The sequence below is a fragment of the Balaenoptera acutorostrata genome, chromosome 3 (genome assembly GCF_949987535.1).
Source record: "Balaenoptera acutorostrata chromosome 3, mBalAcu1.1, whole genome shotgun sequence".
NCBI classification, from domain to species: domain Eukaryota; kingdom Metazoa; phylum Chordata; class Mammalia; order Artiodactyla; family Balaenopteridae; genus Balaenoptera; species Balaenoptera acutorostrata.
In genome coordinates, this window is record NC_080066.1 from 146,205,933 (window position 1) to 146,223,019 (window position 17,087).

Here is a 17,087-nt window from a genome sequence, read left to right on the forward strand (position 1 = left end):
GAACTGCTTATGAGTAAATTGCAGACATGATGCCTTTTACCCCTTAATACTTCAAATGTATATTTCCTTTTTTAAAAAAAAAAAAGAAGAAAATAAAGAAAAAAGAAAAAAATATATTCTTACCTAACCACAGTACAATTATCAAAATCAGGAAATGAACCTTGCCATAATGCTATTATGTAATCTTATTCGAATTACATTTTGCCAATTTTTCTAATAATGTTCTTTATAGCCAAAGGGAAAAAACATTCTCTTCTTCTGATCTGGGATCCAATCCAGAATCATTCATAACTTTTAGATATCATGTGTCTTTAGGCTCTTTTATCTGGAACAATTCTTCAATTTTTCTTTCTCTTTCATGACCTTGACATTTTTGAAGAGTATAAGAGAGTTATTTTGTAGGCTATCCCTCAAATTTAGACTTTTCTGATGTTTCCTGATGATTTGATTCAGGTTATGCATTTTTGACAGTAATACCTCATATGTGATTTTGTGTCCTTCTTAGTACATTATATTAGGAATTTCATGATATCATTTTGTCGCATTACTAGTGGTATTAACTTTGATCATTTGGTTAAAGTGGTGTCTGTCAGATTTCTCCACTGTAAAATTACTATTGTGGTTAATAAGAATCTTGTGGGGATATATGTTGAGACTATATAAATATGTTGTTTTTCTTGAGGTTTTTCAGCTTCTAGTTCCATTGATGATTTTTGCATGAACCAATTATTACTATGATAGTTGCCAAGTGGTGACTTTCTAATTCCTTCTTTTCATTTATCAGTTGACATTCTGCTATAATGAAGAATTTTATTTAATCATTACTTTATTAGTATATGCTCATGGATTTTAATTTTTATTTTATTAAATTGATTGTATTATCTGTTAGTATCCTAATAACACAATCCCCTCAGCCATGGTTTTTAGGGTTTGTCAGATATATTATTCATTATCTTGAAAAAACAAGTAGTAAAACATTGAATAATCAAGTAGAAAAAGGCTATTAAATTGAAAACAATATAAGAAATTATTTTCAGATATACAAAGTGCCCTGTAGACCCGAGCCTACAAATGCTACTATTGCCAATGTTTCCCTAGAGCTTTGGACATGATTTCTCTTAATTTGAGGTTTATATGAAAGACTAAATTCTTTGTATATCTGAACCACACATTCTTTGAATTACCAAAGGCCCTAGCTATTTAACCTGAATAAATTACTATCACCTTTGCTTTTTAAGCTTCCTAGGAAAGTTATTCATTGTCTTCGATGGTTTGTGTTCAGAAAGATCCAGGAAGTAGAAATATAAGAAATTTAAGCTGCAAATACAACGGGAAATAGAGGCAGTAATATTAATAGGGCAGACCAGGTCTCTCCCGTGAGATTTTCTGTATCTAAGGAATGAATAATGATTTACACTTTAAGTAGTTTGGAGAACTCTTTTACTGATTGTTTTGAAGAATAAAGTTTTCTCTTGAGGTTTTGAATTCAATCAAGAAGAACCTGCATGAACATCTTGTTTCTATTATACTCTGTCACCTGAAAGCATCTTTTCTTCATTTATGTTTTTTTTCTTTGATTCTCTCAATCTTCATTTACTTCTAATTTAAAGAATGGATTTTCAAGCCAAGATGAAACATTGTATATTAAGAATTGGCAGGTTAAAAAGGATGCATTTGAAGTGGGAAAAAGTCATTCCATTGGTATGAACAGCTTCATTTAAGATGGCCATGCCATAAGAAAAGGGTTACTGCTATATAACAAAGATCCCTGGTTTACTCAGTAGAAAGGAATCCATTTGTACTTTTTTGTCCCTTTGAAGGCCTTGTACATCATAGACATTGCCATTAGTATTTAAATATGTCTTTGATGATGGCAATCCTGAGTGAACATCATATATAGTCTTTTTAGTGATTATAAATGCTGCATGGAAGATAGGAAATCTCAATAATATTTTGAGTACCTTACCTGCAAAGATTCTGAACTCACATATAATCAACCCCATGTCTGGACCTAAACACGAGAAAATAAAAAGAACAAGTTTTACTAATGGAAACCTAGACTTATTAGAGAAACCTCTAGATCATCAATCTGTGGCTAATTTAGAATTGCTTTAATCCTGAAAATCTACTTCAGAAAATTAAACCCATCATATAAGAATGCTGTCAATTTAGATGTTATAATAATTCAGCCTGTTACTCTTTGCTTAGGTTGGACATCTATGAGTAGGGAATATGTCTAGACTTCCATTCCCCATCACCACCCCTACTCCCATATATAAGGATCCCATATCCTAAAGTACTTTGTAGTTTATTTTTCTCAAAGTAGCCAGTCTACCTACAAATTATCATTACCATACATCACCAGCTAAACTGTTATAAGTTTAGATTTGATCAGCTCAAGATGGTGGAGTAGGAGGACATGGAGCTCACCTCCCCCCACGAACACATCAGAAAATTATCTAGAGCGTCCCCCCACAACTAGGGCGCCTGCTCACTGCTGGTGGGGGACTCTGATGCCCAAGGAGATGGGAGGAACCCCAAAGTGAACCAGTGGCTTGCGGGATCTTGGCTCACGAGCCCGGGGTCAGGTGGAAGCTCCTGCAGTGGGAGCTCTGAGTCCGAACCACTGGACTAACAGAGAACCTCAGACCTCCGGGAATATTCATCAGAGTGACATCTCATGGAGTTCCTCATCTCACCACCAAGACCCAGCTCTACCCAATAGCCTACAAACTCCAGTGTTGGAAGCCTCAGGCCAAACAACCAGAAAGACAGGAACACAATCCCACTCATTAAAAAAAAAAAAAAAAAAAAGAGACGGCAAAAAATATGTCACAGATGAAGGAGCAAGGTAAAAACCACCAAGGCCAAATAAATGAAGAGGAAATAGGCAATCTACCTGAAAAATAATTCAGAGTAATGATAGTAAAGATGATCAGAATCTTGGAAGTAGAATGGAGGCCCAGATTGAGAAAATTACAAGAAATGTTTAACAAAGATCTAGAAGAACTAAAGAACAAAGTAACAGAGATGAACAACACAATAACTGAAATGAAAAATGCACTAGGAGGAATCAACAATAAGGCAGAAGAATGAATAAGTGAGCTGTAAGACAAAATAGTAGAAATAACTGCCAAGGAGCAGAATAAAGAAAAAAGAAGGAAAAGAAATGAGGACAGCCTCACAGATATCTGGGACAACATTAAATGCACCAACATTCAAATTATAGGGGTCCCAGAAGAAGAAGAGAAAAAGAGTCTGAGAAAATATATGAAGAGATGATAGTGGAAAACTTCCTAACATGGGAAAGGAAGTAGTCACCCAAGTCCAGGAAGCACAGAGAGTCCCATACAGGATAAACCCTAGAAAAAAACACACCAAGACACATATTAATCAAACTAACAAATTAAATTCAAAGAAAAATTATTAAAAGCAGCAAGGGAAGAACAAAAAATAACATACAAAGGAATCCCCATAAAGTTATCAGCTGATTTTACAGCGGAAACTCTGCAGGCCACAAGGGAGTGGCACGATATGCTTAAAGTGATGAAAGAGAAAAACCTACAACCAAGATGACTCTACCCAGCAAGGATCTCATTCAGATTCAGTGGGGAAGTCTAAAGCTTTTCAGACAAGGAAAAGCTAAGAGAATTCAGCACCACCAAACCAGCTTTACAACAAATGCTAAAGAAACTTCTCTAAGCAGGAAACACAAGAGAAGAAAAAGACCCACAAAAACAAACCCAAAGCAATTAAGAAAATGGTAATAGGAACATACATATCAATAATAACCTTGAATGTAAATGGATTAAGTGCCCCAACCAAAAGACACAGACTGGCTGAATGCAAAAACAAGACCCATATATGTGCTGTCTACAGGAGACCCACTTCAGACCTACTGACACATACAGACTGAAGATGAGGGGATGGAAAAAGTATTCCATGCAAATGGAAATCAAAAAAAAAGCTGGAGTAGCAATACTCGTATCAGATAAAATAGACTTTAAAATAAAGACTGTTACAAGAGATAAGGAAGGACACTACATAATGATCAAAGGATCAATCCAAGAAGATACAGCAATTATAAGTGTTTATGCACCCAACATAGGAGCACCTCAATACATAAGGCAAATGCTAACAACCATGAAAGGAGAAATCGATAGTAACACAATTATAGTAGGGGACTTTAGCACCCCACTTACACCAATGGACAGATCATCCAAACAGAAAATAAATGAGGAAACACAAGCTTTAAATGACACAATAGACCAAATAGATCTAATTGATATTTCTAGAACATTCCATCCAAAAGTGGCAGAATACACTTTCTTCTCAAGTGCACATGGAACATACTGTAGGATAGATCACATCTTGGGTCACAAATCAAGCCTCAGAAAATTTAAGAAAATTGAAGTCATATCAAGCATCTTTTCTGACCACAGTGCTATGTGATTGGAAATCAATTATAGGAAAAAAACTGTAAAAAACACAAATACATGGAGGCTATACAGTGCACTACTAAATAACCAAGAGATCACTGAAGAAATCAAAGAAGAAATTTTAAAATACATAGAAACAAATGACAGTGGAAACACCACCACCCAAAACCTATGGGACACAGCAAAAGCAGTTCTAAGAGGGAAGTTTATAGCAATACAATCTCACCTCAAGAAACAAGAAAAATCTCAAATAATCTAATCCTACACTTAAAACAACTAGAGAAAAAAGAACAAAGAAAACCCAAAGTCAGTAGAAGGAAAGAAATCATAAAGATCAGAGCAGAAATAAATGAAATAGAAACGAAGAAAACAATAGCAAGGTCAATAAAACTAAAAGCTGGTCCTTTGAGAAGATAAACAAAATTGATAAACCCTTAGCCAGATTCATCAAGATAAAAGGGAGAGAAACTAGCACACCACTGTAAAGCAGTTGTACTCCAATAAAAATGTTAAAAAAAAGAAAAGAAAAAAAATGGAGAGGACACAAATCAATAAAATTAGAAATGAAAAAGGAACAATCACAATTGACACTGCAGAAATACAGAGGATTATAAGAAACTACTACAAACAACTATATGCCAATAAAATGGACAACCATGAAAAAATGGACAAATTCTTGGAAAGGTACAATTCTCCAAGACCGAACCAGGAAGAATTAGAAAATATAAACAGACCTATCACAAGCACTGAAATTGAAACCATAATTAAAAATCGTCCAACAAACAAAAGTCCAGGACCAGATGGCTTCACAGGAGAATTCTATCAAACATTTAGAGAAGAGCTAACACCAATCCTTCTCAAACTCTTCCAAAAAATTGCAGAGGGAGAAACACTCCCAAATTCATTCTGTGAAGCCACCATCACCATGATACCAAAACCAGAAAAAGATATCACAAAAAAAGAAAATTATAGAACAATATCACTGATGAACATAGATGCAAAAATCGTGAACAAAATACTAGCAAACAGAATCCAACAACACATTAAAAGAATCATACACCATGATCAAGTGGGCTTTATCCCAGGGATGCAAGGATTCTTCAATATACACAAATCAATCAATGTGATACACCACATTAACAAATTAGGGAATAAAAACCATATGATCGGGCTTCCCTGGTGGCGCAGTGGTTGAGAGTCTGCCTGCCAATGCAGGGGACATGGGTTCGAGCCCTGGTCTGGGAAGATCCCACATGCCGCAGAGCGACTGGGCCCGTGAGCCACAGCTGCTGAGCCTGTGTGTCTGGAGCCTGTGCTCTGCAATGGGAGAGGCCGCAACGGTGAGAGGCCCGCACACCACAATGAGGAGTGGCTCCCGCTCGCTGCAACTGGAGAAAGCCCTCGCACAGAAATGAAGACCCAACAGAGCCAAAAATAAATATTAATTAATTAATTAATTTTAAAAAAAGGTTTAAAAAAAAAAGATCATCTCAATAGATTCAGAAAAAGCTTTTGACAAAATTCAACACCCATTTATGATAAAAACACTCCAGAAAATGGGCATAGAGGAAACCTACCTCAAAATAATAAAGGCCATATATGACAAACCTACAGCAAGCAACATACTCAATTGTGAAAAACTGAAAGCGTTTCCGTTAATATCAGCAACAAGACAAGGATGTCCACTCTTACCACTCTTATTCAACATAGTTTTGGAAGTCATAGCCATAGCAATCAGAGAAGAAAAAGCAGTAAAAGGAATACACATTGGAAAAAAAGAAGTAAAATTTTCAGTGTTTGCCGATGATAGACATTCCAAAAGATGCCACCCGAAAACTACTAGGACTAATGAGTGAATTTGGTAAGGTTGCAGGATACAAAATTAATGCACAGAAATCTCTGGCATTCCTATACACCAACCACAAAAAATCAGAAAGAAATTAAGGAAACACTCCCATTTACCATTGCAACAAAAAGAATAAAATACCTAGGAATAAAGCTGCCTAAGGAGGTGAAAGACTTGTACTCAAAACTATAAACACTGATGAAAGAAATCAAAGATGACATAAACAGATGGAGAAATATACCATGTTCTTGGATTGGAAGAATCAATACTGTGAAAATGACTATACTACCCAAAGCAATCTACAGGTTCAATGCAATCCTTTCAAACTACCAATGGCATTCTTCACAGTTTTAGAACAAAAAATTTTACAATTCATAGGGAAACACAAAAGACCCCGAATAGCCAAAGGAATCTTGAGAAAGAAAAATGGAGTTGGAGGAATCAGGCTCCCTGACTTCAAACTATACCACAAAGCTACAGTAATCAAGACACTATGGTACTGGCACAAAAACAGAAATATAGATCAATGGTACAGAATCGAATGCCCAGAGATAAACCCACGCACATATGGGCACCTAATTTACGACAAAGGAGACAGAACATACAGTGGAGAAAGGACAGCCTCCTCAATAAGTGGTGCTGGGAAAACTGGACAGCTACATGTAAAAGAATGAAATTAGAACACTATCTAACACCATACACAAAAATAAACTCCAAATGGATTACAGACTTAAATGAAAGACCAGACACTATAAAACTCTTAGTGGAAAACATAGGAAAAACACTCTTTGACATAAACCACAGCAAGATCTTTTTTGACCCACCTCCTAGAGTAACAGAAATAAACACAAAAATAAACAAATGGAACTTAATAAAAAGCTTTTGCACAGCAAAGGAAACCATAAACAAGACAAAAAGGCAACCCTCAGAATGGGAGAAAATATTTGCAAATGAAACAACAGACAAAGGATTAATCTCCAAAATATTCAAACAGCTCATGGAGCTCAATATCAAAAAAACAAACAATCCAGTTAAAAAATGGGCAGAAGAACTAAATAGACTTTTCACCAAGGAAGACATACAGGTGGCGAAGAGACACATGAAAAGATGCTCCACGTCACTAATTATTAGAGAAATGCAAATCAAAACTACAATGAGGTATCACCTCATGCCAGTCAGAATGGCCATTATCAAAAAATCTACAAACAGTAAATGCTGGAAAGGGTGTGGTGAAAAGCGAACCCCCCTGCACTGTTGGTGGGAAAGTAAATTGATACAACCACTATGGAAAACAGTATGGAGGTTCCTTAAAAAACTAAAAATAGAACTACCGTATGACCCAGCAATCCCACTACTGGGCATATACACTGAGAAAACCATAATTCAAAAAGAGACGTGTACCACAATGTTCACTGCAGCACTATTTACAATAGCCAGGACATGGAACCAATCTAAATGTCCATTGACAGAAGAATGGATAAAGAAGATGTGGTGCATATATACAATGGAATATTACTCAGCCATAAAAGGAAAGGAAATTGAGTTATTTGTAGTGAGGTGGATGGACCTAGGGTCTGTCATACGGAGTTTAGTAAGTCAGAAAGAGGAAAATAAATACCGTATGTTAACACATATATATGGAATCTAAAAAAAAAAAAATAGTACCGACGAACTTAGTTGCAGGGCAGCAGTAGAGGTAGACATAGAAAATGGACTTGAGGACATGGGGTGGGAGGGCGAAGCTGAGGCGAAGTGAGAGTAGTATCGACATATATACACTACCAAATGTAAAATAGTTGGCTGGTGGGGAGCAGCAGCATAGCACAGGGAGATTGGCTCAATGCTTTGCGATGACCTAGAGGGGTGGGATAGGGACGATGGGAGGGAGGCTCAAGAGGGAGGGGATACGGGGCCTTGTGTACGCATATGGCTGATTTGCTTTGTTGTGCAGTAGAAACTAACACAGTATTGTGAAGCAGTTATACTTCAATAAAGATATATTTTTAAAAACTATTATAAGTTTAAGTAAATATTTCTTTGAACACAATAATCTTCTCAGTAGGACACATATTTCCATATGTTTGTTTTGTTTTGTTTTATATTGGGCTGACCAAAAGGTTAGTTTGGTTTTTTCCATAAGATGGCTCTAGTAGGGCTTAGTTGTCTTTAACTTCATTTGAAACAATTTTGTTAGATTGTATTGTGACAGCTGTCGTTATCAGCATGCATTTAAAAAAAGACTTACCAAAATTAGTGAATTTTTGTGTAGCCATTTTAATATTGAAGATGGAAGAAAACAACATTTTCAGCATATTAGGCTTTTTTATTTCAAGAAAGGTAAAAACGCAACTGAAACCAAAAAAAAAGATTTGTGCAGTGTATGGAGAAGGTGCTGTGACTGATGGAACATGTCAAAAGTGGTTTGAGAAGTTTTGCACTGGAGATTTCTCGCTGGACAATGCTCCACGGTTGGGTAGACCACTTGAACTTGATAGCGATCAAATCGAGACTTTCATTGAGAACAATCAACATTATACCATGTGGGAGATAGCCGACATACTCAAAATATCCAAATCAAGCATTGAAAATCATTTGCACAAACTTGGTTATGTTAATCGCTTTGATGTTTGGGTTCCACGTAAATTAAGCAAATAACACCTTCTTGGCCGTATTTCCTCACTCAATTCTCTACTTAAACGTAGCAAAAACATTTCATTTTTAAAACAAATTGTGACAGGCTATGAAAAGTGGATACTGTTCAATAATGTGTAATGGAAGAGATTGTGGGGCAAGTTAAATGAACCACCACCAACCACACCAAAGGCCAGTCTTCATCCGAAGAAGGAGATGTTGTGTATATGGTGGGAGTCCTCTATTATGAGCTTTTCCCGGAAAACCTAATGATTAATTCCAACAAGTACTGCTCCCAGTTAGACCCACTGAAAGCAGCACTCGACGAAAAGCGTCCAGAATTAGTCAACAGAAAATGCATAATCTTCCATCAGGATAACACAAGACCACATGTTTCTTTGATGACCGGGAAAAAACTGTTAGAGCTTGGCTGGGAAGTTCTGATTCATCTGCTGTATTCACCAGACATTACACCTTCAGATTTCCATTTATTTTGGTCTTTACAAAATTCTCTTAATGAGAAATATTTCAATTCTCTGGAAGACTGTAAAAGGCACCTGGAACAGTTCTTTGCTCAAAAAGATAAAAAGTTTTGGGACGAAGGAATTATGAAGTTGCCTGAATAATGGCAGAGGGTTGTGGAACAAAACAGTGAATATGTAGTTCAATAAAGTTCTTGGTGAAAATGAAAAGTATGTCTTTTATTTTTACGTAAAAACCAAAGGAACTTTTTGGCCAACCCAGTAGTTTACCTAAATTGAATGGAGCTAGTACCGTCACAGATTATCTTTGTGACTGTTGGTATTCATTTGTAAGGTAGTTATCAGAATATGTTTGTGGCCGGGAAATAGCTTTTGCTTTATAGGAAAAACTGTATCCAAATTTTGGATATTTTCTCTGTCCAAAACCCTAACTTCCTTTTGTTATAACCTTCTTACTTTTTAAAAATTATTCTTTCCTTCCTTTCCTACTTCTTTGTAAATGGATTTTATGGACCACTCAATGAAAACTGGCTGCTAGGCTATAACTCATCTGGCCTTCAGAGACAAAAGTGCATACTATTTTTCCCCAATTTTTTTCTCTTCTATCAGATTTCTATGCTGAGCTCAGAATCAAGAAGAGGGCTGGGGTGTGGGGGAGAACATTTCATGGTGCGTTTTCCTGTCTGAGTCAGTTCTTCAGTGGCCCAGGACTGTTAGAAGTGCTTTGGGGTTTTAACTTGCAAAATAGGAGAAGTCAGAGACAACTATTCTTAAATTTTGTGAAGCTTTCATTTTAAAGCTTCTTGTCAGTCACTGGTGTCAACATCAAAAAATAGTTGAATTTTTTTTTTAATGGAAACAAAAGAAGGAAACATAACTATTTGCTTATGAGATTTATTTTGGAAATGTATGCCTTCTAAAAATGGGCCTCCCCATGCCAGCCCATGGGAGGCCTGCATAAGAGCCCCTGAGCTATACATGTGAGTGCTGTGCATCCTCAGCCTGTGCCTCCAGCTGCCAGTGGCTCTGTGTGTGTGTCCCTGGTGCTGTCCCTCAAGCATGGCTTATCCACTTTTGATCTGAAAGTGAGAGTACTGCATCACCTAGATCAATGGTTTTCAAACTTATTTTAGCTACAGTCTTTTGTTAAATGGAATCTTACATGGTCACATAGTCATCCTACATGTGGTGAGGGATACAACAGAACTAGGTATGTTAATGTTATATGATAATTCTATTTACATAAAAAGAGCAGCTATTAATTATTAGAAAAATGCAAATCAAAACTACAATGAGGTATTACCTCACACCAGTCAGAATGGCCATCATTAAAAAGCCTACCAATAATAAATGCTGGAGAGGGTATGGAGAAAAAGGAACCCAGCTACACTCTTGGTAGGAATGTAAATTGGTGCAGCCACTGTGGAGAACAGTATGGAAGTTCCTTAAAAAACTAAAAATAAGAGTTACCATGTGATCCTGCAATCCCACTTCTGGGTGTATATCCAGAGAAAACTCTAATTCAAAAAGATACATGTGCTCCAGTGTTCACTGCAGCACTGTTTACAATAGCAAAGACATGGAAGCAACCTAAATGTTCATCGACAGATGAATGGATAAAGAAGATGTTGTGTGTGTATATATATATATATACACACACACACATACATGGAATACTATTCAGCCATAAAAAAGAATGAAATAATGCCATTTGCAGCAACATGGATGGACCAAGAGATGATTGTACTAAGTGAAATAAGCCAGACAAAAACAGATATCATATGTTATCACTTATTTGTGGAATCTAAAAATATTATACAAATAAACTTATTTACAGAACAGAAATAGACTCACAGACACAGAAAACAAACTTACAGTTGCCAAAAGGGATAGTGGGGGGGGGGGGGGGATAAATTGGGAGTTTGGGGTTAACATATACACAGTACTGTATATAAAATAGGTAAACAACAAGGACCTACTGTATAGCACAGGGAACTATACTCAATATCTTGTAATAACCTATAATGGAAAAGAATCTGAAATAGAATATATATATATTCTTAGCTATACACTTGAAACTAACACAACATTGTAAATTATACTTCAATTTCTAAAAAGAGCAGCTATTATCTATATCATTTTATTCTTGTGTGTAGAAGGTAACAATACTGTTTTTCTCATATTTACACAACTAAGTTAGCCCTTCTTTATTGGTGAAGTAGCTATTTCTACTATGTGACCGTGGGTGGGTCTTGAGTGGGAAGAAGCCACCTGGCACATAGAAGGTGCTCAGTGAACACTTGTTGAGAACACACACATACACACACACACACACACACACACATCTGCTAATGTGCCAGAGAATTAAAATACTCCTCCTTTGAGACATTTCTTTCAGTTAATTTATTTTATATCCAGAAAGCCCCTGTGATAACATGCAAATAGTTTAGTGAGGGACCAATATTAACCCATTAGCATCAAAGTTTGGATTATTTATCTAGCACTCTGGATTATTTATCTGTCACTTTGTGGCAGAGAGTTTATAAATATGTGAAAGGACCTAGAGAAGCAAAGGGCAGAACAGGAGGCGCCACTTTGAATCTTCCTTCCCAACTTTTAGCTTTGTTTGAAGGATTTGCTATTCATTCATACCTCAAGTATTTATTCAGTACCTACTGTAAGTATAAGGAAAGCATTGCTCTAAAAATAGCAAAAGATACACAGATGAATAAGATATAGGTTCTGCCTTCAGGGAGTTTATGATAGACTAGCATAGGTAAGACAAATATTTAAATGTCTATAACATTAGATAGAAAGTGGTAGGTGCCATAAGAAAGATACAAACAAGGTACAAAATTATTTTAAAGACAGGAAAGATTTTTCCAGGCTGGTGGAAATTGGTGTGCAATTTCCAATTTAAAAAAGTATCGGGCTTCCCTGGTGGCGCAGTGGTTGAGAATCTGCCTGCCAGTGCAGGGGACACGGGTTCGAGCCCTGGTCTGGGAAGATCCCACATGCCACGGAGCAACTAGGCCCGTGAGCCACAACTACTGAGCCTGCGCGTCTGGAGCCTGTGCTCCGCAACAGGAGAGGCCGCGATAGTGAGAGGCCCGCGCATCGCGATGAAGAGTGGCCCCCGCTTGCCGCATCTAGAGAAAGCCCTCGCACAGAAACGAAGACCCAACACAGCGAAAAATAAATAATAAAAATAAATAATAAATAAATTTTAAAAAAAAAGTATCAATCTCTATAGTTAGAGAACCATCCGGTGGTTTACTGTCCTCCTGCTCTTATTTTTTTATTCACTTACATGTCTTTCCTTTCTGCTGAGCTGAAACATTCTTCAAGGCAGGGTGTATCTTACTCTGTGTATACCAAGTGTGTAACTGTGCCTGGCTCATAAAATGCACTCAATAAATATTTGTTGAATGGATGTGTGTTATCACTGATAATCAAACTTGCTTTCTAATAAAGTGCAATTTTCTCCTCAGAAACCAAACATTTTAAAAGCACAGCTTTTATAAGATTGTACACAATTTTCACCATAAAGAAAGTAAAGAATATCTTAGAAAAGATCAGATCTGAGATCTATAAACCCGAATAAAAGGGTTTATAGAAACACCTATCTATCATTCTCTTCAGTTACACTGGTTATGACAATATGTATTTATTGATATTTAATGACGTGGCAGGGACTGTAGTGAAAGTGAGTTATGAATAAATTTACATTTCAATTATAGGTAAATGATAAATCATACATAATCCTTCTTTAAGTGTTCACCTTAAAGTAGAAAAAATTTTACATATTTAGCACTAAATAATCTCTAAGGTCCTTCAGGCTTTGAAAATTTTGTAATTTTGTGATTACCCATGGGTGAGAAATAAGTATAAGCATATTGTATGTCTTTTTCTTTGACTGCTTATGACAATGTCATTTGTCTTAGAATGAAAACTCTTTGGGACAGTTCCTGTAAGTCAGTTCAGTGAATATGTCTGAAGCAGCTGCTGGGGTTTGGGTAGGAGGACTAAATTTAATAAATTGCAGTGACCAGGAACTTACAGACTACAGAGGGATATATACAATCATTATAAGGTGGATTAAAGAAATAGGAGCTTATTTGTCTCACATATCAAAAGTCTGGAGGCAGGCAGTCCAGGGCTTGTACAGCAGCTCAGTATTGTCATCAGAGACTCGGCCTCTTTTTCTTCTCGTGTTTCCAATACTTATGTGTGGGTTTCTATCCTCATGGTTGAAAAATGTCTACGGCACCTCCCAGTATCTAGCCATGCTCTCCTCTTAAAGCTTTATCTCTTTATCTATTTATTTGTAGTAGGAAGCCTGCCCCAGGGACTTCTTCCTACATCTCACTGGCCAGAACTATATCATATGGCCAGTCTTAGCTGAAAGGTGGCTACGGAAGAAGGGAATTGTGGATATCAGTTACAACAGCCAAGCAACAGTGTTTGCAGTTACTCCTTTTATGTTTACCCTTTGGGCCAAGTTGTTTATGCGTGGGCCAAGTTGTTTATTGTGCTCTAAGAAGTTCCTTTTTGTCATTAAATGATTCATTTATTAAGTCAACAACTATTTATTTTTTATTGCCTAATATGTGCCAGATACTGTTCTAGGTATAGGGGATGACAACAGTGAATAAAAAAGACAAAGTTGCTGCTGTCATGGAGCTTACATTCTACTAAGAAGGTTATAAACAAATAAGTATAAATATATATTATAGGTATATAGATATCAATATATATGTGTATATATGTGTATATGTATATATATATATATTTTTTTTTTCCATGAAGAAAAGTAAAGTAGGGTAAGGAGAATAGAGAGTGATGGTAGGTAATATTCTATATAGGATGTTTAACAAAGGCCTCTGATTAGGTGATACTTTAGCACAGACCTGAAAGAAATGAGGGATGAATGGAACCATAATATCTGGGGAAGAATGGTCCAAGTAGAGGAAATGGCAAGTATGAAGACCCTAAAGAGAGATGTATTTGGCATCCTTAGGCAAGGAACCAGTTTGGCTAGAGCACATTGAATAAGGGTGAAATGATAGAAGAGAACAGTGTAGGCTATATGTTGGGCTTTGAGGGCCATAGCAAAGATTTTACTCTGAGTGAAATGGAAAGTCATGGAGAGTTGTGAGCAGAGATTAGCACAATTCAACTTACAGTTTAAAAGGAGCGTTGTAACTACTGTGTGGAGAATAAACTGTAATGGGATGAGGATAGAAGGAAGGAGACAAGTTAGGACACTATTCAATTTCCCAGGAAATAAATGATGGTTCCAATTATTGTAATAATTGTAGAGATGGTGAGTAATGATCAGATTCTAGAGACATTTTAATGGTAGTTTAGATATGGTTCTGACAAAAATAGAAGAATCAAAGATGTCACCAAGGTTTTGGATTAATAACTGAGTGAGTAGAGTTTCTATTTACTGAGATGGGAATTGCAAGAGAATAAGACATCGTGCAGGTAGGTTAGGAGGGTGGGGAATCAAGAGTTTGATTTTGAACATGTTAAGGTTGAATTGCCTGTTGCACATTCAAGTGCATATTTGATGACTTATAAGCTTGTAGATATACGCTGTTATCCACCAGCTATTTGGATGACATATAAGTCTAGAGGTGAAGGTAGAGATTGGGGTTGGAGATATAAAATTAGGGGGTTTAGTGTATGGGTGGTATTAATGCCATGAGACTAGATAAGGTTACATAGGGAGTGAGTAAATAATATTTTTCTATGTTTTTAGAAGAAAGAAAATTTCCTATGAAATTCTAAATAAATTCAAGTTTGTATATTTCATTTCACTAACTAGCTCATTAAGTGTTCAAACTTTAGTATAGTAGTTAAGGACATGGACTCTAAAGCCTGGCTACCTAGGTTTGAATCCTGGCTCTTCAGTTTCTAGCTTTGCGATTTAGGCCAAGATATGTAAACCTCTTTTTCCTCATCTGTAATAAAGGATAATAATGATGGCTCCCTTTAGGTTGTTGTGAAGATTAATTAGAATAGTGCCATGACACATAGTTAAGCACTCAAAAAGGATTAGCCAATATCATCATTAAATTTCACCAACTTTTGATACATGATGTAACATTACTAACTTGATTTAATGTTCCACCAAAGCAGGCTATATTTTGGAAGCAGGAAAAAGTTTCTCACCTTGTAATCTTCATTTCTGGACACATGAAATTGAGAATTGTTGATATTTATAAGCCTTTCCCACTTTATAATCAGTGTTTCAGCATCATATTCTTAGTTAATTGTCTTCCTGTTTAGGTCACAGTGCTGTTGATATCACCAAGGTGGCTAGAAGACACCGCATGTCTCCTTTTCCTCTAACATCTATGGACAAAGCCTTTATCACAGTCCTGGAGATGACTCCGGTGCTTGGGACAGAAATCATCAACTACCGAGGTACTGTTATATTTGCCCATTGCCTTTTATTTTCATTTTTTTCCAAATAAGATTCATCTAACACTAATACACAGTTTTCCTGAAAGAAAAATGTTATTAATCATTACTGCAATTATTATCATCTTCCTTTTTCCTTCTTATTTCTACTCAACTCTAAGATCAATCTTAATGGTATACAGAGTAAAATACCCATAAAGCTTCCTTTACATAAAGAAAAAAAAAAAAAGGAGAAAGTCAACAGTGTTTCTCCTGTTCATCAAAATACCAGTACTCTAAAGAAAGGGCTGTCAGCACTGAGTGAGAAAAATAGTTGACTGTGAGTCTGCCTTATGTCCTTTCTGACAGAAATGGGAGATAACTAATGTGTCTTGTAATTATTTTCATTTGTGGAAATCACATTTTTAAATGTAAAATGTAAATACTACGTTAATTTATCTATGGATCACTGAGCAACCAGTCTGATCTCAGTTTTTCTGCTTCATATATCTTCTCATTTTCTGCTCTTAGTTTAGTAGTACATTGAGACCAGCTTGTGGAAAGATAATGGAAGGGTAGTTTTCCCCAGTGTTTTCAGTTTTTAATCAACTACTTCCCTTTCTAAAAATTCAGTTCAGGTGCAATCTGAATAAAATGTAGTTTCTTAATTGTTTTTGTTATACAGATAAAAACAATACAAAAGGATTGCTTTTACAAATAAAGGACTTTATTCACAGATCATAAAATATTCAAATTTCAATGAACATTAGAGAGCATCTATACAGACACCATAATTTTTCTACAAGAAAACTCAAACTCAGAACAGCAGAAAAGGAATAGGATTAAGGCCTAAGACTTAACATTCTTGGGAATTCCCTTGCAGTCCAGTGGTTAGGGCTTGGTGCTTTCATGGCAGTGGCCCGGCTTCAATCCCTGTTCTGGGAGCTAATATCCCGCAAGCTGCGTGGCACGGCCAAAAAAGAAAAAAAAAGAAAAAACGACTTAACATTCTTATTTTTACTACATAATAGTGCTCTTCTTCCAGTGTTAAAATATAAAAAACAATAGTAGATAAAGTAACAAATTATGTTAAAATTAAAAGGCCTAAAACTAGTGAAATATTAAATGCCAAACTCTAGCTCTTTGATCCCTGACCCGACTTAGACAAAAATTATTTTTACATAACTTACACCTATGCTACATCTTTGACTTACATTCTTTTAGATATGTATATCATTAGGTTTAAACCTTTTCTTTTGTTTTTGTTTTATTCCTCAT

At 36.1% G+C, this 17,087-nt stretch overlaps 1 protein-coding gene across 7 annotated transcripts in view; it reads left to right on the forward strand.

The window, feature by feature from the left end:
- The window catches only part of GPHN (gephyrin), a 634,333-nt gene that overhangs the window by 493,344 nt on the left and 123,902 nt on the right, over positions 1–17,087 (forward strand). For all 7 annotated transcript variants that reach the window (XM_007184311.3, XM_057543176.1, XM_007184307.3 and 4 more), the window contains one exon: positions 15,696–15,833. In XM_007184311.3, coding sequence (XP_007184373.1) covers positions 15,696–15,833 — 138 coding nt within the window. The remainder of the gene's footprint in view (positions 1–15,695; positions 15,834–17,087) is intronic.